General features: G+C 41.9%; 1 protein-coding gene across 1 annotated transcript in view; it reads left to right on the forward strand.

Annotated features, from left to right (window-relative positions):
* Nucleotides 1-26,545, forward strand: part of GAD2 (glutamate decarboxylase 2) — an 84,354-nt gene extending 57,809 nt beyond the window's left edge. The window contains exons 12-16 of the mRNA XM_007081308.3: nucleotides 3,712-3,790; nucleotides 9,676-9,825; nucleotides 16,214-16,321; nucleotides 17,341-17,430; nucleotides 26,301-26,545. Coding sequence (XP_007081370.1) covers nucleotides 3,712-3,790; nucleotides 9,676-9,825; nucleotides 16,214-16,321; nucleotides 17,341-17,430; nucleotides 26,301-26,474 — 601 coding nt within the window. The 3' untranslated portion in view covers nucleotides 26,475-26,545. The remainder of the gene's footprint in view (nucleotides 1-3,711; nucleotides 3,791-9,675; nucleotides 9,826-16,213; nucleotides 16,322-17,340; nucleotides 17,431-26,300) is intronic.
* Nucleotides 26,546-27,001: the final 456 nt, after the last annotated feature.

Raw genomic sequence — 27,001 nt, forward strand, 5'->3', positions numbered from 1 at the left:
TGCAAGGCACAGCGAGAGAACAAAGACCAACGTGGTGTGAAGCCTGTTTTCAAAGGGTTTAGAATCTAGTAGGGAAGAGTGACAGTCAGTAATGGATTAAAATTCAAGGCAGAGGAAGTAAAGGCTCAAGAGACAGACAAGCGAGCTGCTTGGCAAGCACAGAGAAAGGAATGATTCCTACTCAACAGGGTTATTAAAGGAAGGCTTCGCACAGGGGTGGGCATTGGCGCTTCATGAGACGGAAGTGGAAGAAGGGCATTCAAGGTGAAGAGCTAGCTAGGACATGGAGGTTGGAAAGAGTCCTTGGAGGAAGTCCAGATCAGTTTGGTTGGAGCCTTAGACAGACTCATGGAAGTGACTAGTAAGCTCGTGGAGTGTCCACAAGTCCTGCCCAGGGAGTCTCGGTGGAGAACTTGCCTCCTGGGCCATGTCAGGATCAACAGAAATCCCCGAGCTGAGAATCACTGCTGTAGGAGCCACTATTTCACATGGAGAGCCTTGGATTTCAAAGGTTGGGGGCACAAAAATGAAAGCCCCTACTGTGGCTTTCAAAAATGAAACCCATGGAGGGGTTTGAGGAGACGAGGCGGATTATCTCACCTGCCGTTTGGAAAGACAGCTCTGGATTTGGGAGGAGATGGAAACCATTGAGCTTTTGGGAATGTCCAGGTGAGAAGTGGTAGCGGAGGTGAGAGAAGCTAAGGGTGCAAACTGGGGCAGTAGCAGCAGGGAGGGAAATGAGGGGATGAATCCAGGAGTGTCGCTTCCACCAAAAAGGACAAACTATTCACAGAGACTTGCTCGTCTATGGGACCAAGTGTGATTTTTTCTTTAAGTTTTTGGTTCTTATTTCTTTAAACTTTCTTTTTCCTTTCCTTCCTTCCTTCCTTCCTTCCTTCCTTCCTTCCTTCCTTCTTTCTTTCTTTCTTTAGAGAGCAAGTAGGAGAGGGACAAAGAAAGAGGGAGAAACAGAACCCTAAGCAGGCCCTGTGCCATCGGCACAGAACCAGATGCAGGGCTTGAACTCACAAACTGTGAGATCGTGACCTAACCTGAGATTAAGAGTCAGATACTTAACCGACTGAGCCACCCAGGCGCCCCAGGACCAAGTGTAATTTAAAGAACAAGGACTTCTGTTTACCTCCCTTGCTTCTGAAACATTGTGTGTGTGTGTGTGTGTGTGTGTGTGTGTACATATATATATATATATATATGTATATATATATATATATATATATGAAAGTATATATGAAAGTATATAAAAGAAAGTATTACGTACAAGTAGTGTTTAAGCATTCTGTAATGTATAATGCTCTTCGTGTTATTAGAGTGTGGTATATATATATAATACTTTCTTTTGCCTTACTTTCCAATACTTTAAGAAATTCTAGAGACTTTCCACCTTGGCAGATTTTACAGTCTTGCATAATATGTCAAAAGGTATGGGGGACATTTTTTTTTGTAGATATCTTTGACCAAGCTGGCATCTTGAAACATCTTCCTTAAAAATTACAACAAAATCTAGCACCAAGGACTAAAGAATAAAACACTTTATACAGAGATTATTATTAATATTATTACTATTATTTAAATAAAGCTGCAAGGGGTGATGTCATGAGAGCAGGAAAAAGAAAATGATACTAAAACACTGAGGTTTGAGAGCTGGATGTGTGGGAGGAAGACAGTGTGAGGCACTGAGGCACAGAACACACAAGAAAGGATAGATCTAGAAGGATGAGGAGGGGGTAAGTTAATGAGTTCGTGTGGGGTCTTCTGAGTTTGAGGCGCAAATGAGGGCACAAGGATATGTCTTAAGACAGCCCTAAGGGATTCATTTTTTCTAACTTAAAGTAAATCACAGAAGCCACATAACTGAGTCTCACAGCAAACACTTTGAAATGAACCTGAGGCTGTTTTTCATAAATTGCCAACATTTCTCAAATAAACTAACGGCACATCACTGAATCACTGTGTGCAGCTTTTTGCCATGTTTGTGAGGCAGCCCCGCTGAGAGAGAGGAAAGACAGGAGACTCAGTGACAGGCAGTTGTGAACCTCAGCAGCTTCTACTCTAAAAAGACAAGTTGGCCACTGCATAGAAACAAACACCTCCAGTCAGAGAAATGGAGAACAGCTATTTTCTTCTCCATCAGGTGTCATTATTAACAAAGCTGAGTTTCATCAGGATTAGTCATATAGCTGTAGAATATTATAGAAGCAGTATGTATATATATGCTTCATGTCACCAAGCGTGGAAATGATAGAATTGAAACTGATAGCAAAAGCCAACCTTATTTAATGTTTACCATGTATCAGAAGATGAGCTGGGCCTATTCACTGATTCAGATGAGATCCCCAGGCCAGTAAGCGTTCTCCAACTGGCCGGCTGACGCCCACCATTCATCAGGTAAACGAATGAGACTGTCCCAGCTTCTCATTTCTTCCCAGTGTTCTTGCACCTTGAGAGCTGAGAGGAGGGTGAACCCAAGTCTTTTGTTCCCTCAGAGGAGGGGAAATAATTTCCCACACTACGGAGGCAGCTGCCATGGCTGTTCTCCTTTCCCTCCTGCTGTGAGTCTCTTCATACTGGGGTCACACTCATGATTCTCCGCCCCAAGGATCCCTCAGGCTCTCGGAAGACATCCACAGAGGCTCACCTTGCAATGGGAACTCATTCATGGAGGGAACTGCTGCTTTCCCTGGAGCTGGGGGAGGAGCTAGGTGAGTAGTCCAGAGAGAGTGAGGGAGAGAAGTTGAATGAACTTGAAGAAGGCTGCAGAGATAATAACACTTGATCTGAGCCTTAGAGAATAAGTGAGATTTAACCAAGTGAAGCAAAGAGAGATGACATTCCAGAAAGAGGAAATAGTATTAAGGAGACCCAGGAGTGTGAGTATAGAGTTTTCTGAGAATGAAAATAAAATAGTCTGTTGTGATGAAAATGGGTATGGAAAAGTGAAAGAACACAAGACTGAACACGTGGCCTGGGCTCACCCTTGAGGGCATTATTATTATTTATTATCATTATTATCATCATCTGACCCAGAACTATGCTTTAGACTTTTCAGATAGCATAAATACCTGGCAATCGCTGATGGGAGAGCATTGTATTTCTCAAGTGTGTCAGGACAAAATAGATTGAAAACTGCTATAGGGGCTATAGCATATCCCACCTGTGGTCCAGAAGGATGTCTGTGGGTTAGAGACGAGATGGAAATGGATGAGCTAGAAGCTGTTGTGAAAGGAAACTTGGGAGAAACGTCATGATCAATTGAAGAGGAAGAAGGAAAAGCTGAGTGAGAACAAAATTAAGCAGTGAAATGAGACACTGTGATAGTGTCAGAAACATGAACAATGGAGGCACACAAGGACAGCCCTTCACCTGCATGGTGCTCTGCTCCTTGATGGCCAAAGGCAGGACCCTGGACTGGATGATCCCAGTCCCTCAAAGGGGATCACAGGGAGGCTGGCTGAATTACTGCATGGAAGCTAAGGGGGCACCGCGTGAAGATGCCGACCCTCGCCTATTCTCTTTGTAGACAAAGAAAATGTTGTAGATTTAAGAGCCCACTTCTTGTTTTATAAAGTTAGTGTCATCTGGGAGTCTGAGAAACAGTGCTAAGAACACTGAAGCTCTATTGTCCCAGCACAGGACCTTGTAGTCTGAGTCTGTCATGGGTGCCACCCTCTTAACTTCATTTCTTTCCTTTAGGGCCAACTCTGTGACATGGAACCCACACAAGATGATGGGCGTCCCCTTACAGTGCTCTGCTCTCCTGGTTAGAGAAGAGGTATGTCTTCCCTGACTCATGGCCCAGTCCATCCATGGAGTTCAGTAGAATAAATGTGTGTAGTAACAGAATCAGAATACAGTACGATTTGACAGCCTGGAACAGCGAGCCATCTCCAAAAAGGGCAAATTGTTAACAAGGATGATTATGAGGTCCTCTTATGTCCAAGTATAGGACGGTCACAGTTTGAGTCTACAAGACAGGTATGTTTCATACATGGCTAAATTGTACTTGTGAAAAAAGGCATAGAATGTTAGGTTGTACTTGGCAGGCTCAACAATGCATCAAGAGAAACTTAGCATTCAAAAAAAAGGAATGGGTCTAAAAGAAGTGGAGTCGCACAAACAGAAGGTTACTGAAGGGGTTGTGGGGAGGGATGGGCTAAACGGATAAGGGGCATTAAGGAAATCATTGTTGCACTATATGCTAACTCACTTGGATGTAAATTTAAAAAATAAATTAAATGAAATGTTAAAAAAAAAAAAAAAGAAGTAGAGTTCCAGGATGAGGAAGGTGGTAGTCTCCCACTGTCCTCTAGATAAACCATGCCTGAAGCCATTTGCTTAGGTCAGTGCCAAATTGCATATGGGACCCCACCAAGCTAGGGTTTGAATGGTGGGCAACAATTGGTGAACCTGTGACAGATGTGGTTGAAATAAGCAAAGATGTTTAATCTAAAAAGAAAAAGAAACTTGAGAAGATGGCATCCTTCACAGTTTAAATGACTCAAGTGGAAGAGATTCGGTTTCTTCAGGGAACTGGGTCTGTAGCACTGGATGGAATAATTTGATGGCACAATCAGAATATGCCATGATTGAAGTTCTGACTTCTGGTCAATAAAAGGAAAGCTTTTCTAAAAATTAAGCTTTCTCTGAGGTAGTGAATGCTTCGCATAGGAATAAATTCGCCACCGGGGGTAAGTGACTGGAGATTGGACAGACACTTATTAGTAAAGGGAGAGAAAAGATTCCTTTATTGAAAAAGAACAGAATAAAACCCCTAGGATCCCTTCCAAATCCAAGAGTTTATGATGCTCTGACAGCATGTTCCTTATTGAGATATAAGGAATAAGGACATTGTATAAGACCATATTAAGTATTCTGTGATAAGGGAGCTCTGGGCTTACAAAACTTGGGATATTTTAGGGGTGCCTGGGTGACTCAGTTGGTTAAGCGTCTGACTTCGACTCAGGTCATGATCTCACCGTTTATGAGTTTGAGCCCCACATCAGGCTCTGTGTTGACAAGTCAGAGCCTGGAGTCTGCTTTAGATTCTGTGTCTCCCTCTCTCTCTGCCCCTCCTTTGCTCATATTCTCTCTCTCTCTCTCTCTCTCTCTCTCAAAAATAAATAAACATTAAATAAAAATTTAAATAAAAATAAAAAAGACTTTAAAAACTTGGGATATTTTAAATTGAAGAACTAAAAGCAAGATTCATTACTTCAGGGCATACCGGAGCCTTTCATAGGCAGATATATATTGCAAATATCTTTAAAGAAGGAATTTATCAAGTAGAGTTTCCTAAATTTATTTGACCATGGGAATTTCTTTTACAACTATTTTATAGCACAGCAACTATTACTATATTTAAAATTTTTTGTAACAGAGGTGACAGGGTGGCTCAGTTGGTTAAGCATTGACTCAGGGTCCTGAGTTCAAGCCCCATGTTGGGCTCCACGCTGGGTGTGGAGCCTACTTAAAACAGTTTACAACATAATGGTCTATAACTTTTTAATGGCTTGGAATCAGGATATTATCAAGGCCCTTTATGTGAAAAACGTCATGTTTACTTATCCCTTTGTGCAATGAGACTGGTGCTGGCCAACCTTTAAGAGGTCATGTGTTTTGGTTTCTTTTAATGTTTATTTATTTATTTTGAGGGGGGAGGAGGGAGGGAAGGAGACAGGGGGAGAGAGAGAGAAAGAGAGAGAGAGAGAGAGAGAGAGAGAGAGAGAGAATCCCAAGTACTGGCACTCCATTACTGCATTTTTATACTCTATTGCTTGTGGCAGTTTACAATGGGATATTTCATTGCCAATGATAATTAATTAGCCTCAGCACCAGAAGTTTAGTATGGAACATGGGTGGCAAAGTGACCGAACTATTCCAAAGAACAGTGAATGAATCATGCTCTCTGACTAAAGCAGCATTGCTGGTCTCCTCACCAGAAACCCCACCACGTTTTAATTTGTCACAAGCCACAGGAAGCCTCTGACTCTTTCATTATCTACAGTACAATTGTGTTTTTACAGAACGTTTGGCTTTTTTTTCTCTTGTGACTCATGGCAAGTAAAGAAAAGACGAAAATGTGATCATCTAGTTAAAGTTAGAAGTGAGAGTTCTTTAACAAAGAATTTATCCAAACTAACACAAAATGTAACACAACTAAAATTGTAAGGAGACCCTGAAAGACCAGATGGTAGGCAATAAAACTGGTCTCAACCCTATAGTTCGGGCTCCTTTTGCAGTGAAATTCATTGTTATTCTTTTGAGAGTGAGGGAAATTAAATAATTGTAATAGAGTGGTAAAATGACATTGGATTTGAAAAAGAAAATTCACTTGAAGGCCAATAAAATTGAAAGTTGCAACAGGTGACTCCATTTTGTTTCATGGTCACAGAAACTCGGCATGCAAGCTCACAAAAAGGTGTACCAGTCCTAAGGGAGACCACCCCAAAGTGTGGAACGGTGGGTAGAGAGGACCAGCTTCTAGTGGTCCTTTCAAAACATATGACCTCGGGGCATCTGGGTGACTCAGGCCACTCTTGATTTCAGCTCAGGTCATGATCTCACAGTTCATGAGACTGTGCCCCGTATCAAGCTCTAAGCTGAGTGTGGAGCCTACTTGGGATTCTCTCTCTCCCTCTCTCTCTGCCCCTACCCCCGTGCCCCTCTTACTCCCATTCTCTCTTGCATGAATACAAAATATATGAATGAACATTTTTTAAAAATACAGTACTGAAGCTCTAACCACTCTTGAGAGGGGAATATGGCATTTCAAAGATTGGTTATTTAAGACATCTCAGAATAATGATGTCTTTATTTTTTTAGATTTCAGCATGTAAAAATAACAATAAGCTATCTTAAAAGCTATGACTTCCAAAGAGAATTCAAACCATAATAGCCAGATGATAAAGTACCTGAACTAAGTGTAAATGAAACACTAGAATAATCATACTATTAGTATTTTACAAAACAAAAGTTTCTAAAGTATTTTAATTACAATAAAACCAAAACATCAGGATATTCCTCAAAGAATGAACATTATACTCTGATTATGATTGTTTTTGAATAAATGCATTCTTGTAAAAAGGAGAGTAAAAGCATATATTTCACTGTTGTTAACCTGAAGTTACATTTGACCGTGAGCCATTTATCCCACAGGGTTTACCTATCCCAACAGCTCATCCTGTCTGGATATTGGCCCCATCTAAAAAATTTGATTCTTATTGCTTTCTTTCTCCAGGAAATTCAGTGTCCCTTGCAAATTTTTTTCTTAAAGTCCCCTGAAATTACCACATTCTTATCAATAAGGTTGCTTATGTTTGTGAGTAGTTGTTTTATATATTTGGGGGCTCCCGTATTCAGCACATAGACGTTTATAATTGTTAGCTCTTCCTGATGGATAGACCCTGTGATTATTATATAATGCCCTTCTTCATCTCTTGTTACAGCCTTTAAAGTCTAGTTTGTCTGATATAAGTATGGCTACTCCAGCTTTCTTTTGACTTCCAGTAGCATGATAAATAGTTCTCCATCCCCTCACTCTCAATCTGAAGGTGTCCTCAGGTCTAAAATGAGTCTCTTGTAGACAGCAAATAGATGGGTCTTGTTTTTTTATCCATTCTGATACCCTATGTCTTTTGGTTGGCGCATTTAGTCCATATACACTCAGTGTTATTATAGAAAGATATGGGTTTAGAGTCATTGTGATGTCCGTAGGTTTCATGCTTATAGCGATGTCTCTGGTACTTTGTCTCACAGGATCCCCCTTAAGATCTGTTGTAGGGCTGGTTTAGTGGTGATGAATTCCTTCAGTTTCTGTTTGTTTGGGAAGACCTTTATCTCTCCTTCTATTCTAAATGACAGACTTGCTGGATAAAGGATTCTCAGCTGCATCTTTTTTCTGTTGATCACATTGAAGATCTCCTGCCATTCCTTTCTGGCCTGCCAAGTTTCAGTAGAGAGATCGGTCACGAGTCTTATAGGTCTTCCTTTATATGTTAGAGCATGTTTATCTCTAGCTGCTTTCAGAATTTTCTCTTTATCCTTGTATTTTGCCAGTTTCACTATGATATGTCATGCAGAAGATCGATTCAAGTTACGTCTGAAGGGAGTTCTCTGTGCCTCTTGGATTTCAATGCCTTTTTCCTTCCCCAGATCAGGGAAGTTCTCAGCTATTATTTCTTCAAGTACACCTTCAGCACCTTTCCCTCTCTCTTCCTCCTCTGGAATACCAATTATGGGTAGATTATTTCTCTTTAGTACATCACTTAGTTCTCTAATTTTCCCTTCATACTCCTGGATTTTTTTATCTCTCTTTTTCTCAGCTTCCTCTTTTTCCATAATTTTATCTTCCAGTTCACCTATTCTCTCCTCTGCCTCTTCAATCCAAGCTGTGGTTGTCTCCATTTTATTTTGTAGTTCATTTATAGCATTTTTTAGCTCCTCCTGACTGTTCCTTAGTCCCTTGATCTCTGTAGCAAGAGATTCTCTGCTGTCCTCTATACTGTTTTCACGCCCAGCGATTAATTTTATGACTATTATTCTAAATTCACTTTCTGTTATATTGTTTAAATCCTTTTTGATCAGTTCGTTAGCTGTCGTTATTTCCTGGAGATTGTTTTGAGGGGAATTCTTCCGTTTCGTCATTTTGGATAGTCCCTGGAGTGGTGTGGAACTGTGGGGCACTTCCCCTGTGCTGCCTTGAATAACTTGCGTTGGGGGGCGGGGTGTAGTCAGACCTGAATTCTGCCCCCAGCCCACCGCTGGGGCCACAGTCAGACTGGTGTGTGCCTTCTCTTCCCCTCTCCTAGGGGCGGGATTCACTGTGGGGTGGCGTGGCCCATCTGGGCTACTTGCACACTGCCAGGCTTGTGGTGCTGGGGATCTGGTGTATTAGCTGGGGTGGATCGGCAAGGTGCACAGGGGTGGGAGGGGCAGGCTCAGCTCACTTCTCCTTCGGTGATCTGCTTCCGGAGGGGCCCTGCGGCACTGGGAGGGAGTCAGACATGCCGCCAGAGGGATGGGTCCGCAGAAGCACAGCATTGGGTGTTTTCGCGGTGCAAGCAAGTTCCCCAGCAGGAACTGGTTCCCTTTGGGATTTTGGCTGGGGGATGGGCGAGGGAGATGGCGCTGGCGAGCACCTTTGTTCCCCGCCAAGCTGAGCTCTGTCATTCCAGGGTCAACAACTTTCCCTCCCATTGTCCTCCAGCCCTCCCATTCTCCAAGCAGAGCTGTTAATTTATAACCTCCCAGATGTTAAGTCTCGCTTGCTGTCAGAACACACTCCGTCCGGCCCCTCCGCTTTTGCAAGCCAGACTCGGGGGGGCTCTGCTTGGCTGGTGGGCTGCCCCTCCGCCCCGGCTCCCTCCCACCAGTCCGTGTAGTGCGCACTGCCTCTCCGCCCTTCCTACCCTCTTCCATGGGCCTCTCGTCTGCGCTTGGCTCCAGAGAATCCGTTCTGCGAGTCTTCTGGCAGTTTTCTGGGTTATTTAGGCAGGTGTGGGTGAAATCTAAGTGACCAGCAGGATGCGGTGAGCCCAGCGTCCTCCTACGCCGCCATCTTCCGCAAGTTTTTTTCTTAATACTTTTCACCACAATATAAATCTGATGGAATACCTGACCAAGTCAGTAGAGTTTCCTAAATTTTCCCTTCTCTTCTAGGGGTTGATGCAGAGTTGCAACCAGATGCATGCTTCCTACCTTTTCCAGCAAGATAAACACTACGACCTGTCCTACGACACTGGAGATAAGGCCTTACAGTGCGGACGCCATGTCGATGTTTTTAAATTATGGCTGATGTGGAGGGCAAAGGTGAGCATGTGTAGATCCGCTGCATATCGACTAAAGACAGAAACTATATCTGGTGACCCTTATTATGAGATTAAAAACTGATTTCCAAATTGCAGATTACCCACGATTAAGTTTCTTTAATCCTGTTTCTAGATATCTGCCTTCTGCATGGGCAAGAACATAAGCCAAATTGCTTGTAATGCTCACTCATCTAGGAAACAAATCCAGGCTGCTTTATACGGCAGGACATCTGGATTTTTAAGAGGTGTTTTGTTATTGTTGTTTTGTTGTTGTTGGCTCTTAGCTCTTGGTTTTTACCCAGTGATTGATCCCTCAGGGTGGTTGGTGCCTTCTTTTTGTTTGGAGGACAAAAGTGAAAAGTCAAAACCCCACCGTGATAGCTTTCTTTTGACATTTTAAGGGATAACCTCTCGAGATAAAGCTTTTTTAAAACTCTGGAACTACCCAGTAACCTCCATTTGTTCAGCTTCTCTGTTGACCCCAGCATTTAACTATAGATGATCACTCCTCTCAGGGACAGAGACGCTGTAAGTAAGGGAATACGGTACTGGCTGGACCTAATTGCTGCCCTTTCAAAGAGCATACCTGCTTGCTGAAATGTAAGCGGGACGGAAAGGTCCAAGATTTTATTTTTAATTTTGGCCAGATTCCTAATTTCAATGTCACACATCAGTAACTTCCCACCTGGTTTCATTTACCTCTCACAGGAGGCAATGGTCAGAGCAGCTGGACATGCCAGAAAAACCCAACTGCTAGAAAAACCCAACTAACCGAAAGGGTGCACGAGGGAACCTTGACAAAGGAAACAAGAAAAGGAGAGTTTAGAGGAAGGCTGGCACTCCCTGAGGTCCTGTATATTTGGGAGAGGGTCCCCAAGAGTTAGCTGTGAGCTTTCTCGGGAGCCTGCACAAGCAGGTGGCAGTTCAATCCCAGGGGACACAGAAATAACTCAGTCAGCAGGAGTGAGACCTGCCAGGGTAAGACCCGAGAATGTGCCCTTCCCCGGGTCCGTGTGAAGAGGAACCATGTCTATGGCAACGAGTTCCATGTGCTGTTCTTTACAAGATGTTTCTAAGTAAAACTGAATGCCTTGAGCAGTTAAAGAGGTGGATAGCTAACAAGAAAATAAGGAGGGTTGGGAGTGAAATAATGCAGTCAACCGCCATTTTATGGAATCTTCTCTAAATCCATCCAGGAAAAAAGGCAGTAGAAAGATGGTCTCACTTAATGCAGAAATAATTCTTACGTGGTTTCCAGGGACGGCTGGGCTACATATTCTTCAGACAAGCCTCTGTAATAGTATTTGCTCTCACTGAATTTCCTCTAAGTGTTGCTAAGTATCCATCCAGCAGCTGCCTGCAGTCGTTACCTCATAAACATGGTATGAGGGGTGGGCTTCCATCCCTTGAGCCGGGCAGGGGCCCCTTCCTCTCTTGAAAGATGAGAGCCTGACAAAGACACTTACTTGGTCCCCACCACCCAGACAAGACTCCTTCTGTTGGCAAAGACACTTGCATTTGGCAAAAAAGAAAGAAAGAAAGAAAGAAAGAAAGAAAGAAAGAAAGAAAGAAAGAAAGAAAGAAAGGGAAAAGGAATTATTGGCATACTCTCAATTGTTTTAACATGAGTAGATTTTTCATTTCCTTGATTGGTGGGAATCAAAAATGATGAACATAAATATCAGCTAGGTAGTTGAGGAAAGCCTGAGCTCTAAATATTGTTCAGTATCATCCTTCTTGTCTTATAAGAGAAATAACTTGGAGGACATCAGGTGTGAATTAAACAACAGCAACAGCTGAAGCCTGAAACAGGCAGAGGATCCAGTTTCTAACGTGCTGAAATAAAGGCACCAGAGGAGGGAATAAAAAAGGAAAAAAGAACAATCCCAGCAGCCACATAATTTATGGATACATATTCCTTTAATTTGTCACGTAAAACCTTAAGTATCTAGACACGTAAATGGCAAAAACGTCCATTTGCTTTTCGACTTAAAGCTGCACATTTTGCAAAATGAGATGATAATAATTATAAAAGTCATAAGATCAGTCCTACAATCCAGATGAGAGGTGCGGGTAAGCACCCTCCCACATCCCCATCTCTCTAGTGATGCCAGCCAGGGAAGGAGAAGTCTTCCTGTCCTAATAAGAACTGTGAAAGAGTTGGCGATGACTTGATCTTGAATCCCCTCAGGAATGAAAAAACAAGACTGAGGAGGAGCTAACGTTAATCAGTAAATCCTCTGTTATCAGATATACCTGGAGAATACCCATAGTAAGGTAAACCCGTATTTTTCTCCTTAGCAATACAAACCACAGGAAAAATACTAACCTAAATATAAATATTGCTTAATCTGTTAATGACTGGTGGAGCTAAATGCACTGATGACAGCGTCAGATTAAGTCCAAGATAATTGATAAGAGCAACTGTATGCAAAAAAAAAAAAAAAAAAAAAAAAAGAATGAGCCTCTTGATATGAATGCTAGGAGGCATTCTAGACAGATACCTAAGCCTGTCATAAGAAAAGGCCCCCACCTGCCCTCAACTCTGTTCTTACTGAGTAGACCTTTCATTTTGTCTGCATTTAATTAGAGAATGCTAAGACTTGATGATTATTTTCCAGATGTCACAGATTTCCATCGTGGTTAAAACTCAGTGTAGATCGGGGTGCCTGGGTGACTCTGTCAGTTGAGCAGCCGACTCTTGGTTTCAGCTCAGGTCATGATCTCACAGTTCATGAGATCGAGCCCTGCATCGGGCTCTGCGCTGACAGTGCAGAGCCTGCTTGGGATTCTCTCTCTCTCTCTCTCTCTCTCACTCTCTCCCTCTCTCTCTGCCCCTCCGCACTGGCTTGCAAGAGTGCTCTCTCTGTAAAGAAATAAACTTAAAAAACTGTTTTAAAAACTCAGATAGATAGATATAGAGAGGAAGGAAGGAAGGAAGGAAGGAAAGAAGGAAGGAAGGAAGGAAGGAAGGAAGGAAGGAAGGAAGATAGGTGAACAAACCTTAATTTTAGGCCTGCAAGGATGGTGTAATATATAACTACCTAGTTTTCACAGTAAATCTGTTTGTATATAGTTATGCAAATTATGCAAATTAGCAGGTTTCCCTATAGTTTTCTGTGATTGGCCTCCCTCATTGAAAATGTAGATAACAAAGGGACTGACAAATGGCTGAGAAAAAAAAAATACCAGGAGAAAACTATTAAAGGGAAATTGATGCCTGGCACACTCTTTGCTGAGTGACTGAATGAATGTTCATTTTCTCTTAAAATATTAACTTATTTTAATACATTAGATAATGAGCATCTGTTTTTGTGCCTGATCCTGGATGGGATGAAGGGGACACAATTTTCAGATGATATAAGATGAATGCACAGATAAGCATCACATAAGACAGAATATAACTGGTTGTAAAAGAAACCTAGATGCACCTCCCCAAAAGTTTGAGGATGGGGAGCCCATCTCGAGTTTGAGAGCCAAGAATGATGTTTTAAGAGGTCACCTTCAAGGGGCACCTGGGTGGCTCAGTTGGTTAAGTGTCCACCTCTTGATTTCTGCTCAGGTCATGATCTCACAGTTCATGAGTTTGAGCCCTGCGTGGGGCTCTACCCCTGTCTTGTGGAGTTTTCTTGGGATTCTTGCTTTCTCTCGCTCTCTCTCTGCCCCTCCCCTTTTGCTCTCACTCTCTCTAGAACACATAAATAAACTTAAAAAGAATTTTTTTTAAAAAAAGATGGGTCTAGAGCAGGACAGGTAGAATACATAGAATTTCAGCCAGTGGAGCTGGGAGGACACCGTGGGATGCAGGTCTAGCAGGAGCTCTCCTGCATACTCTGATGCTAGTGGAGAGTCCAGGTTGATGGAAGGGTAATTAGGGAGCTACCATCCAGGTAAAAAGAGGGCCTAGGTAGGGGGGCAGCCATAGAAATGGAGATGGTAGCAAGGGATTCAATCATTATTGCAGACCCACAATTCTGGGGCCTGAGAGCATTAGATGAGGGTTTCGAGAAGCAGAGAAGACTCGTGAGCAGCACTGATGGTGTCAGGCCCTGGAGACAACACAGCTGCAGTAGCTGAACGCTGGTAGACAGTGGCATCACTGAAGAAGTGGATATACGTGGTGTTCATCTTCCTAAAATACCAACTTGGGGGTCTGGGGTGGGACCCGAGAATCTACATTAATAACACAGTTGATCTGGTGCTGATACGGATGGTTCCTCAGAACATACTGTGTCAAAACACCGCCCCAGGGAGTAAAAGTTACACCTCCATTCATTCATCCACCCATTCAACCAGTGTGCATTGAACCCCTAATGTATGCCAACCCTGCTGGTATGACGGAGACTGTAGTGAACAAAGGAAACACCAGCCTGTGCCCTTGTGGATTGTCCACTTCAGCCAGATAAGTCTACACCAATCCTAAGTGTGTAGGCAACGAGGGAGAAAATAAAACCACCTTTCTCCGGAAGCTCCCTCAGCATAACTCTGACACTGGGCTCTAGACTTTCACTTAGACGTGTCCCTCGGAGCCTTCAGCCTCCTTCATAGCAACCCAGGTCATGGTGATAAAGTTTTCCATGTGCTGTTGTCATCCTCAGAATAAGAACTGTGTGGCATGTGACAACTACTCAACATGTATTTGATGAATGAATGCATTTTGGAGAATCTCGTAAAAGCCTTCCAAACTATGGAAATAAAACATGGATCTTCTTCCCATAAATATCCAATATCAAGAGAGGCCAGGCTTCTAAGGGCAAACTAGAGTTCCCTGTGTCACTCCCCCTTGTACCTCTTTAGCTTTCAACTAAAGGATGATCAGTTTACTCCTTAATCATCTTAAGTGAAGTCCTAGACTAGCAAAAGCGAGAAGATTCCCATTCTAGTCTCTGATAATCCCACTGCCTTTGTGATACAATCACACTCATGTTCAGAGTATTCATTTTACTTTTACCATGTCCCTATATGGGAGATCAGACAAGCACCATCATTCCCATGGGACCAGTAAGATTAGCCAAGGCCATGTGACTAGACAGGATGAGTCCTAGTGGTCCCGGCTATTATCTTGGATCAGATACATGCAAGTTTAAATCCAACTCTGGAGTGGTCCAAAGGATCCAGTTTGGAGACCAATTAACTTCCCTCCTCCTACCTAGGAGTACCCAAAGTGTACCTACCAAGTGTACCCAAACTGCCAGGTCAGTCCGAACCAACCCCGAATCCTTGGTACCACAGAGTCATATAGTGCATGGTGTAGGCTCTGGCCTGAATATTCAGCTTTGGGGCCCTTCCTTTGAGCCATCAGGAACCAGTCAAACTCCTTGGCCAATCAACCAGGGCAGCAATCTCCACAGAAATGATTTCTGAACCCATCAGATTTCTTTGATGCTTCAGACGTTCAAGTCACTGGCCATGCTGGATCCCCCTTTTAGCTGAGGTGATGAGACTATGAATAGGAATGTGGGCCCATCTTATGTCCATTGCAGCTTCTTCCTCCAGTTTCCATGTTGGATTAGTCACTGGTTGGCCTGTTCTAAGTGCTCCTGGGATGAGCATTAGCTGTTTGTCTAAGCTTTCCATTAGTGCTCCATAAATGCTGAAAGGATTAGGAGGAAAGCCATTTTGAAAAGTAATTCCCTGAAGTGTCCTGAGGTCGGTAAACAGCACCAGTCCAAGGCTGTAGTGTTGTTTTTCACAAGTCCAGATCCTGGGCTTCCAGAGCCGGAAACTAAAAGACCTCTGTGATTACGTTTGCCTGTTACAAGCATGTAAATCATTTGTCCCCAAAGGAGAAATCTAATGAGCCTTGCAGACTGACAGGCTAACAAAGCATCTGTGTGCCCTTTAAGATTAATACATTCATTTGTTCAGCAAATATTCATTGAGTACCTACCCTATTTGTTCCATAATGGGGGTACATTGGTGAACAGAAGTGCAGTCTGGAAATGGTAAATTTTCATGATGGTCAGGAGCTAAACAGGCGTGCTGGGGGGGGGGGGGGGTCTCTGATGATGCTTCTTATCCGCAGGAAGAGAATAGCCCAGTCCTCTGTCATTAATGACTTCCATAATTACCCCTCAGAATGACAGGCAAATTTTCCCCTCAAGTAATCAAAATAATTGCTTAAAGAATGAGGGCTCCAAAAGAAAAGGAAACTACCGTGGAGAGCCGAGATGACATGAAAGGCAACAAAAACACCTGAGGGGAGAACATTAAAGGAGAAATAATCACCAGAAAAGCCTCTGGAAACAGTCTTGTGCAAGGAAAGTGTGGAGCAGAGCTGAGCTGGAAGTGACAGAAAGACCTTCAGTCTCCAGCGAGATTTGTCCCACAAAGAGCTTACCTGCCTTTCTCAGCCCCCTGCCAATAACCTTTCTTCTTCTCTTACTCAGGGCACTACTGGGTTTGAAGCACATATTGATAAGTGCTTGGAGCTGGCAGAATATTTATACAATATCATAAAAAACCGAGAAGGATATGAAATGGTGTTTGATGGAAAGGTATGTATTCTGATCTCTACGATCTCAAAAAGTTTAGTCAATTCCAATTCTTTTTTTTTATGTTTTTAAATGTTTATTTATTTATATTTAAAGTTTCTATTTAGAGCGAGCATGAGCACAAGAGAAAGCAGGGGAGGGGCAGAGAGACAGAGAGAGAATCTGTCAGCGCAGAGCCCAATGCAGGGCTCCATCTCCTGAACCATGAGACTATGACTGAGCTGAAATTAAGAGTTGGACACTTGACTGACTGAGCCACCTAGGTGCCCCAACTCTAATTCTTATCATTGATTTTTTGTGTGTCAATCATGTACTGTCCAGGTAAGTGGGACCATTACAAAGGAGAAGCAGGGGTTCTGAGCTGGAGTAAAAAATCACACTCACAAAACAATAACTGTATATCGTGGTGAACATCAGGAACTCTAAAAGTGGTTATGGATTTAAAAGTAGGAATTCTTGGGGCGCCTGGGTGGCTTAGTCGGTTGGGCGTCCGACTTCGGCTCAGGTCACGATCTCGCGGTATGTGAGTTCGAGCCCCGCGTTGGGCTCTGTGCTGACTGCTCAGAGCCTGGAGCCTGTTTCAGATTCTGTGTCTCTCTCTCTCTCTCTGACCCTCCCCCGTTCATGCTCTGTCTCTCTCTGTCTCAAAAAATAAATAAACGTTAAAAAAAATTTTTTTTAAAGTAGGAATTCTTGGGGCGCCTGGGTGGCTCAGTCAGTTGAGCTTCCGACTTCCGCTCAGGTCATGATCTCACCGTCCGTGAGTTCGAGCCCCGCGTTGGACTCTGTGCTGACAGCTCAGAGCCTGGAGCCTGCTTCGGATTCTGTGACTCCCTCTCTCTCTAACCCTCCCCCGCTCATGCTCTGTCTCTCTCTGTCTCAAAAATAAAATAAAACATTAAAAAAAATTTTTTTTTAAGTAGGAATTCTGTTCAGAAGTTGCAGAATAGATTTGAAATGTCCTTGGAATTTTCTAAACTGCCACCATGGGCTGAATGTGAATCTTACTTTCCTCCTTGTAGCCTCAACACACAAATGTCTGCTTCTGGTACGTGCCTCCAAGTTTGCGTGTCCTGGAAGACAATGAAGAGAGAATGAGCCGCCTCTCAAAGGTCAGTGATACAGGCTCCTCTGGTATATACGTTGGTGTGTACACTGGGCCTTCCACGTGCATGGCATCTCTCTAACATGCACATGTCTCTGGGAGAAATCCAACCTCTTCCTTGGTGTGCAGGCCCACTCCCCTTCATGAGGGCTCCTACAGAACCAGGACTTTCAGAACTGGCATATCCAGACTTGTAACTACCCTATTTGCTTCTCTTTTCTTTTTTTTAAATTTTATTATTAGAACAAAAATTTTATGTTTATTTTTGAGAGACCGAGAAAATGCATGCGCGCACATGCAAGCAGATGAAGGGGAAAGAGAGAGTGGGACAGAGGATCCAAAGCGGGCTCTGCACTAACAGCAGAGAGTTCATTGCGGGGCTCGAACTCATGAACTGCGAGATCATGACCTGAGCAGAAGTCAGACATTTAACCTAATGAGCTACCCAGGTACCCCCCCTAACAACCCTCCCCCCTTTTTTTTGCTTCTTTTTCCTGAGGGCAAGTTTATGAGATCTTAAAATAAGTAATCAGGTGTTAGCTTTACTGCCATTCATGATGCAACGAGAACCCTTGCCGAAGTTGGCTGACCCACCAAGTGAAACCTTCCGTGCTCAGTCATACGCACAGAAGAGATTTCAGGCACCAGAAATGGTTAGGAAACAGAGCTGCTACTGACCCTCTTGAGATGCCAAGGTCAAGGCTACCCTATGGAGCTTGCTGAACCCCAGAAGATAATAGGGCAGGGAACAATAATTACGGCCACTGTTTGAGTGCATATTGTGTCCCAGGCTCAACTTTGATCTAGCGTTACGTCACCTAACTTTCATAAGTGTTAAAAATGACGGAAGAAGACAATTTAGGTGATGTAGACAAACTTCATCTAACACTTCATGAAGTGGGCAACCTCCATTCCCAGGAGGCCAGAGAACTGCAAAATGGGGGGAAGGCAAGAAGCTTTTATAGGATAAAGAATAAGGAACAGGAAGAGAAAGAAAATGGGTGAGGAACAAGGAGCCCCAGGTTGGCTTGGCATCAGGGATTGGCTGACTGGACATTCCATGTTTCTGGTCAAGCAGAGCATTTATAGGGATGTGAAAGTTAAGTGTCCTTTTCCTGAAGTGACATCCTGGGCAGGAGCAGCTCCATCGTGGGGCCTAGAAACTTATTCCAACATAAGTAACCTAATGTGGGAAGCACTGTTGTCTCTCCCTTTTGCTGACAGGAACATGAAAGCATGGGGAGAAAAAAATCACTTTTCCAAAATCACTGACTACAGAGCCAGAGGGCTTCAGCTTCAAATTTTTCTGTGGCCAGTAAGATCCTTTATCTTTTCTCCTCTCCTGCTTCTAGCGTTTACACATGGGTGAAATTTGGTTTACGATGTACGCCAGAGAGAGTCTTGAAGGCAGGTAAATGCAGGGCTCCATCCCAGTGCTGAGGAATAGAACACTAGGGATGATCGTGCGTATTTGGATGTCAGAGGGTGGGTTAGTCGGTTGGTTTTCCATTTACCACAAAGGAGGGGACTTTCTCCAGTCAATGCCAGGAGCAGGGAAGTCCCTCTCCCCCACCATGCAGGCGCCTGGGCTGCCTCACTGACTTTCAGAATTTCCAGTATTTTCTTCTGTGTCAAACAGTGGGATTGTGTGGGGGTTTTTTAAAGTTTGTTTTTGTTTATTTTGAGAGAGTGTGTGTGTGCACAAACGGGAAGAGGCAGAGAGAGAGAGGGAGAGAGAGAATCCCAAGCAGACTCTACACTATCTGTGCAGAGCCCCACACAGGGCTCAATCCCACAAACTAAGATCATGACCTGAGCCGAAATCAAGAGTCAGATGCTTAACTGACTGAGTCACCCAAGTGCCCCTTGTGTGGATTAAAAACCTCCAGAAAAGCTTAGAGATATGAACACCTGTCCATAGACAATCCAGGATCAAACCCTCATCAGGGAAACTTGCATATAATTGAGGTGTTGAAATCAAGCCTCCTAATTAGAGTAGTGGTTTGCTATCCTGGCCTCACATTAGAATCAGCCTGAAGTTTTATAAAAAACACTGGTGACCAGGTCTTTACCCTAAGAATTTAATCCAATTGGTTTGGGATGGGCTTAGGAATGGTTTTAAAAGTTCTCCAGGTGATCCCAATGTACAGCCCAGGATCAGAGCCACTGACCTAGAGGAATGCATGGAAGAAAGCTTCTAGAATGGGAGATCCATCAATGCATGTGTCTAGGAGGAGGGGTTATGGTCATGTTTGAAGTTTTAGTAAAGTTGGCTCATTTGCTCATTCCAGGAGATCAAGTCCAAGAGGTGGGAGGGAGAGAGGGTGAGAGTCACATTGGAGGTGATAGGTGGGCAAAAAGGGGCCTGCAGTCATTTGAGAGGAAAGAATTCATATTTTTTCCTGAAGTTTTATGGTGTGGCTTCTCCATAGTGTGTATCATTTAACAATGACTAATTAATTTAAAAAATTAGTTATAAATTAGATGTTTCCATTCTTATTGGTTCTACCTCTTTAATGAACCCATTGACCAGAGAGAGAAAATCCCTGGAGTAGTTTGGCCAATTTCATTCCTTGAATCAATGAATTATTTCTGGGCTGAGGGATGGGACAAGATGGGAATACAGAACAGAAAGAGATTTTTCCCATCACTTTCTGAGCAAAAATCAACTCTGAATCTCCCCCATTTAATACAGCTCTCTTCAAATGCCCCTCAGGTTTTAGCAAAAACACATAAACTGTGATGGGAATGGAGATTATTTCTTGGGGAGAGCCATTAGAATATTAGTAAACTATTTTTATACAGTTTGTAGTTCAAATTTGAAAGTCTCTGGGGATTGCAAAATGAATCCTCTTAAATGTTTCCTCTTGTGATTCCATTTTCTTGACTAGAATATAGAGAATTTAGCAATTCAGAATTGGAAGTCACAATAGAACCACATAAAATATCGAGGTTAACTTTTGTTTACTTATGTCAATAATTTTTCAGAGTTTCCTCTTAATTATAAAGCCCTTAGGGGTGCCTGGGTGGCTCAGTCGGTTGAGCGTCCAACTTCAGCTCAGGTCACGATCTCACGGACCGTGAGTTCGAGCCCCGCGTCGGGCTCTGGGCTGATGGCTCAGAGCCTGGAGCCTGCTTCCAGTTCTGTGTCTCCCTCTCTCTCTGCCCCTCCCCCGTTCATGCTCTGTCTCTCTCTGTCTCAAAAATAAACGTTAAAAAAAATTTTTTTTTAAATTATAAAGCCCTTAATGTATAAATGTATAATGTCCAGGGATTAGTAAATCTTCACACACACACACACACACACACAATGTCAGAAGGAAAACAGCTGAGGTAAAATAAAATGAATCATCTGCTCTATCCAATATATTATCAATAGCCGCATTTGGCATTTAAATTTAAATCAATCAAAATTAAATTCAACCAGAAATTAACTTCTTTAGTTACACTGGCCACATTTCAAGTGGTCAACTTGTGACCAGTGGCTGTTGTATCAGAGAGTGGAGATATAACACATCTCTATCGTTACCTAAAGTTCTCTTGGTTAGTGCTGATATAGACCCGAAATGGGAGGAAATGTGGAGTCTTCTGTGCCGTTGTATGGCAAATGAGAATTAAGTCAAATTATGGACCCTCCAATAAAGAATTATTCTTTGTGTCCTCTTGTCTGGTGCAAGGCTTAGCATACAATAGGCACTCAAAAATGTTTGCTTAGCTAACGTGCCATTTGCATATTCCAGAACAGGGACGGGAAACACTTAGGAAACCTACTAGTGGATCCTAGGCCTTTCTCCACAGCTCACACTGATGTGGGGGCAGATATCTAGGCAACACGTGGTCATTACCAAACAAGACAGTCTAAGCTTCTTGAAGGAGGCTAAGATGAGAATCTGGTTCGTGCATTCCTGCTGTCTGTCAGGACTGTGAGTGTGCAGGTGGCCCATCATCATTGAGGCACTGTGGACACAGAGGGCCTGGGGTACCACACAACCACATACAACTGCCTTAGACACAGGCAGGACCAGCAGAAGAGCTCATGAGGGTATTCTTCAGACACGAATCCTGGTTCTTCATCATCATCTTCATCTTGTATTTTATTCCATTGTATTTTATCATTATCTGCATATCTGATCCCTGTTTCTACCAGTCCTATACTGACAGATGGGACTTCCAGAAGGTCAACAGTGGATTTAAAAGTACATTGGCAAGGATGGGGTGCCTGGGTGGCTTAGTTGGTTAAGCATCCTACTTCGGCTCAGGTCACGATATCACAGTTCGTGAGTATTCATGAACCCCCGCGTTGGTCTCTGTGCTGACAGCTTGGAGCCTGAAGCCTGAATCGGATTCTGTCTTTCTTTCTCTCTCTGCCCCTCCCCAGCTCATGCGTGCACACATGTGCATGCTCGCTCGCTCTCTCTCTCTCAAAAATAAATAAACTTCTAAAAATAAAAAATAAAAAAACATTGGCAAAGAAGTAGTTGGCTTTATATGTAAGGTGATATTCTTCCATAGTCTATATTATTGAACGTAATGAGGAATTTATTGAAATTTTAATGTGTTGGGATTCCTATTTATGGTTATTCTGCTTTTTCATTTTTCAAAATTTCACTCATGTTCCCAAGATTTAGCAACAAAAAGGTTTTGTAGTACATACTGAAAAAAATACATTTCTATGATTTTGTGATGCTTTAACCTGAGTTCTCTTTGGAGACACAAATGTGTATTCAAATTATGGGATAGTTCCCTGGTTATTATCTTCTAAACGACTGAAAAAGCTAAGGACACAAGGGAGAAAATGATACCCTAAAACTCTTAAGGCAGCACCCAAGAGCTCCTACTGAGTATGTCTTTAATGAATTCTTCAACATGCAGCCTCTCTTTCCTGACTCTTTATTCAACAAAACCAAGAATGTGACCAAAAGAAAAAGTCTAGAAATAAGTAAAAGTGCTGTATGTTCATCAATAGAGTCAGAATATTATTTTCCTTCTGAATTTGCAATTATTGATTATGCAATGAAGTAGATGTTCCATTTTCCTGTAAATTTTATCTCATCCACATTTTCTGGAAGCAATCCAAAGTCATATGTATTTACACAGCTGTGACTTCTGCCAACCCAGCTAGCTTCAGGAACTGGGGGGATTCAGTCTGACGTAACGCCAAAACCTGTTTGGGATGATGACTGTTGCCATTTAAAATTTTGACCTTTGATTTGATTTGATTTATCTGAAAAATAGGAGGTGATTGTCTTTAATAATTAATACCATTTATGCTTGGATTGCCCATTAAAATGAAATCAGAGTTTAATTCACTGAGTACAGCATGATCATTGTTTCATCAGTTCTAAAGAGGAAGCATGATTTATTACATGAATAAAAACTAAGGAATACTTACATGAATTTTCCTGAAATTCCTGCAGACACATGGATTTGGAATTCCTTTTCTAATTTGGGGTTTCTCTTCCCCAGGAACACATTGATTTGCCATTCTCCTAGCACAAAGTGATAAATTTCACGTCCTTATGCTAGAATATTCTAGTAGATCCACTTTCAGAATTTAATCCCAGACTTGAGATAATTTATATTCTTTGTCATATTTATTCGCTGGGATGAGCCTTATGCTCTGTGTACATTCTTTATCCTTTAGGAGAAAGAAGGGCCAACCCAAGAAAAGCATTCCTCTTTATATTACCTTCCTATGTAATAAAGAGGCCGAAAGAGACTTAACCTAGACTTAGAAAATCACAGTGCAGAACTGTCATGCACATTCGTTTTTAGGTGAGGAGATTAGGTTCTGGATGTAAGGTGAAGGTGAAATGAAGGTTCAGGTGAACTCTGTCCTTGGTTTTCTCTTTGGTAACTAACAAATAATTGGGCCTGATGGGAAAAATGTTGATTTTGCACATTGAATACTTTGTTGTTGTTTTTTTGTTTGTTTATACTTATTTAGTTTACTTTTTGAACTTCAACTCCTATAGTTAACATCCAGTGTTATGTTAGTTTCAGGTGTACAATATAGTGACTCTGTACTTCCATACATCACCCAGTGCTCATCATCATAACAAGTGCACTCCTTAATCCCCATCCCCTGCTTTACCCCTCCCCCACCACCTCCCTCTGGGAACCATCAGTTTGTTCTCTATAGTTAAGAGTCTGTTTCTTGGTTTGCCTCTCTCCTTTTTTCCTTTGCTGATTTGTTTTTTTAAATTCCACACATGGGTGAAATCATGTGGTATTTGTCTTTCTCTGACTGACTTATTTTGCTTAGCATTATCTCTCTAGCTCCATCCATGTCGTTGCAAATGGCAAGATTTCATTCTTTTTTATGGCTGAATAATATTCCGTTGTACACATATACCACATCTTCTTTATCCATTCATCAATCGAAGGACATGGGCTGTTTCCATAATTTGTCTATTGTAAATAATGGTGCTATAAACATAGGGGTGTATGTATCTCTTTGAATTAGTGTTTTTATATTTTGGGGGCAAATAGTAGTGCGACTTCTGGATCATAGGGTAGTTCTATTTTTAACCTTTTGAAGAACTTCCATACTGTTTTCCACAATGGCTACACTAGTTTGCATTCCCACCAACAGTGTTAAGAAAGTTCCTTTTTTTCCACATCCTCACCAACACTTGTTGTTTCTTGTGTTTTTTTGTTTTTGCTTTTGTTTTTGTTTTAGCCACTCTGGCAAGTGTGAGGTGACAGTTCATTGTAGTTTTAATTTGCATTTCCCTGATGATGAGTGATGTTGAGCATCTTTTCATGAGTCTGTTGGCTATCTGAATGTCTTCTTTGGAGAAATGTCTGTTCATGTCTTCTGCCCATTTTTAATTGGATTATTTGTTTTTTGGGTATTGAGTTTTATAAGTTCTTTATTTTTTTTGGATACTAACACTTTATCAGATATGTCATTTGCACATTGAGTACTTTGAAGATGAAACCTCATTATAAACCAATGATTATTTAAGTGTTGATGTTCAAAAGTCACATGTTCAAAATGGCATTCCACTGGAATCAAACTATTCTTCATTTAAGATGAATCCAACTGTGCTGTAAGGCATGGTCCCCATTTTGAACTGAGTTTCTTACTATATATATCTAAATAAATCAAAAGCTCCCTGACATGTGCCATTCCTGGTTCCATATTTGCAGCAATGAACTTAAATGATCAGATATTATTTTTATAAACTCCAATGGTAAAATACGTGAATAGATCATGCACACGGTTAGACATAATTTAAATGCATTCCTCTTCCTAGATAGCTGTCCCTGTTAATCTATTCTGTACAATCAATGAGGACTTGGGAAGCCCTCAATGTGTACACGGTACTGTGCTGGTAAACAAAAGAAGTAAAAGACACTGTGTCTGCCCTCCAGAGCTTACAGTTTTGAAATTACAGAGATGAAATGTATTTTCTCATAAGCAAGAGGACAATAGGAAATATTCTGTAGACAGAATGTATGGGTAAGGATCATTGAAAGAGAAAACATGCTACTGAACTAGAGGAGTCAGGAAAGGCTTCATAGTGATTGTAGGTCTATGGTAGAGCCTTGGGGTGTGTGCAGGATGTGACCTGGAAGAGAAAAGGGACTCTCAGCCAAGACAAGTGTGACACGGTAAGACTGAGGACAAGTGTGAAAGGAGAAAAGTGTGTGTGGCACATTCAAGGGATATTGACTATAGGTTTTGTCAGAGTTGAAGATTCATTTTGGTGAGCACTGGAAGATGAGTCTTCAGAGCTGCGATACAAAACATCTTTATGCTGAGCTAGAGTTTGAACTTCATCTCATACACAGTAGTCAGAGAACTCTGTAATCATCAATCTGGCATACAAGTGGTAAGATCTTTTCTGTGATCCACTTCTGTAATGTTATGTCTTTGTGGGTTCTGCTGATTTTCATCATGATTATGGACTATATTTCAAAATATAAACTGAGAAAATGCAAAAGGAGAATGAAAAGAAATGGGAAAGCTTTGGGGTATCAAGAAATAAGTGTTTTAGGGCCTCAAAAGTCTGCTTATTTTCAGACATCACTTGATATTGAGGCTTACCTCTCCATAACCATTCTCTGAACTATGTTTTGTTTCCAGTGTTTTTACACAGACTGAGGGAAAAAGAGCCTTCCATCAAATGTCATATTGCTAAACTATTTAGCCTCGGAAACAACACCCAATTGTTCCTATGCTCCCAAAATAGTAACTAGGAAGTTGTTAAATAACAAAAGCTCAACTGAGTAAATTTTAAAGATCTAATTGGCTTTATGAATCAGTTCATAAATCAGGCAGCATCCCCTCTGGCAAGTAGAAAGGGGGAGATTTTTAAAAGCAGGACAAGGAAGTCACAAACAGAAAAAAGAATTACTTTGGGTGAGGTCACCTTCCCTTGGGGAAAAAGCTCTTATTAGGTGAATTACCTCATCTTTCTTCCAGGGATGGTGAGGCCCCATGTGACAGAGTACGTTATTGGTGCTGATCAGAAAACTCCTGACTGACCAGCTATATTTCTGACCAGACTATATTTCTGGGGAAAGTTGAAAGTGCAAGTAGGTTAGGTACGAAGCCTGGGGTTTGGTTAAATGGCCCAGCATCAGTGACTCTATTTTGGGCCTGCGGTCTCAGGCCTTGAATCACCTGACATGGAAAGCACCTGAGAGCCTATCATTTATTATTCATCTTATCACCTTCAAGATTTTGGATGTATGAAACTGTTCTAGTCCCCTGATTCCCCCCAAAACTTGGAGACAATTCCCTTAAGGAAAACAAATATGAGTTTAGTTATTTAGTTAAAAACTAAAAGTGCTACTTGATATTGGGTTCTTTGGCTAAAGGAAGAGTCCCCAGGAGTCACTATGTTGATCTGGTCTCTCCCACAGGTGGCCCCAGTGATTAAAGCCAGAATGATGGAGTATGGGACCACAATGGTCAGCTATCAGCCCTTGGGAGACAAGGTCAATTTCTTCCGCATGGTCATCTCAAATCCCGCAGCAACTCACCAAGACATTGACTTCCTGATTGAAGAAATAGAACGCCTTGGACAAGATTTATAATTAGCTCACTGAGCTGTTTCAATTCTCTAGGTAGACAATTAAGTTGTCACAAACTGTGCGAATGTATTTGTAGTTTGTTCCAAAGTAAATCTATTTCTCTATTGTGGTGTCAAAGTAGAGTACAGTTTAAAAATCAAAAAACAAAAAACAAAAACAAAAAAAACCACATTGCTCCTTTTAAAAATCCTTTCTTAAGTTTAGAATACCTCTCTAAAAATTAGCGACAAAAGGCTGTGTTCTAATCAATAATGAGAAGCTTAAAATTGTTTTAAATACTTCCCTTACTTTTAATATAGTGTGCAAATCAAACTTTATTTTCACTTCAGAGTAGTATGATTGAATAGTGCCAAATTGCCCCTGAATCATAAAAGGTTCTTTGGGGTGCAGTCAAAAGGAGAAAGTACATATAAAATGTATGCTGACAATAAAAACTCTTGCCTTTTTCATAGTATTAGAAAAAAAAAATTTCTAATTTACCTATAGCGACATTTCAAATGTATTTAAATACATATAATTTTACAAAAGGA

Source organism: Panthera tigris, chromosome B4, assembly GCF_018350195.1.
Source record: "Panthera tigris isolate Pti1 chromosome B4, P.tigris_Pti1_mat1.1, whole genome shotgun sequence".
In the NCBI taxonomy this organism is placed as follows: Eukaryota; Metazoa; Chordata; class Mammalia; order Carnivora; family Felidae; genus Panthera; species Panthera tigris.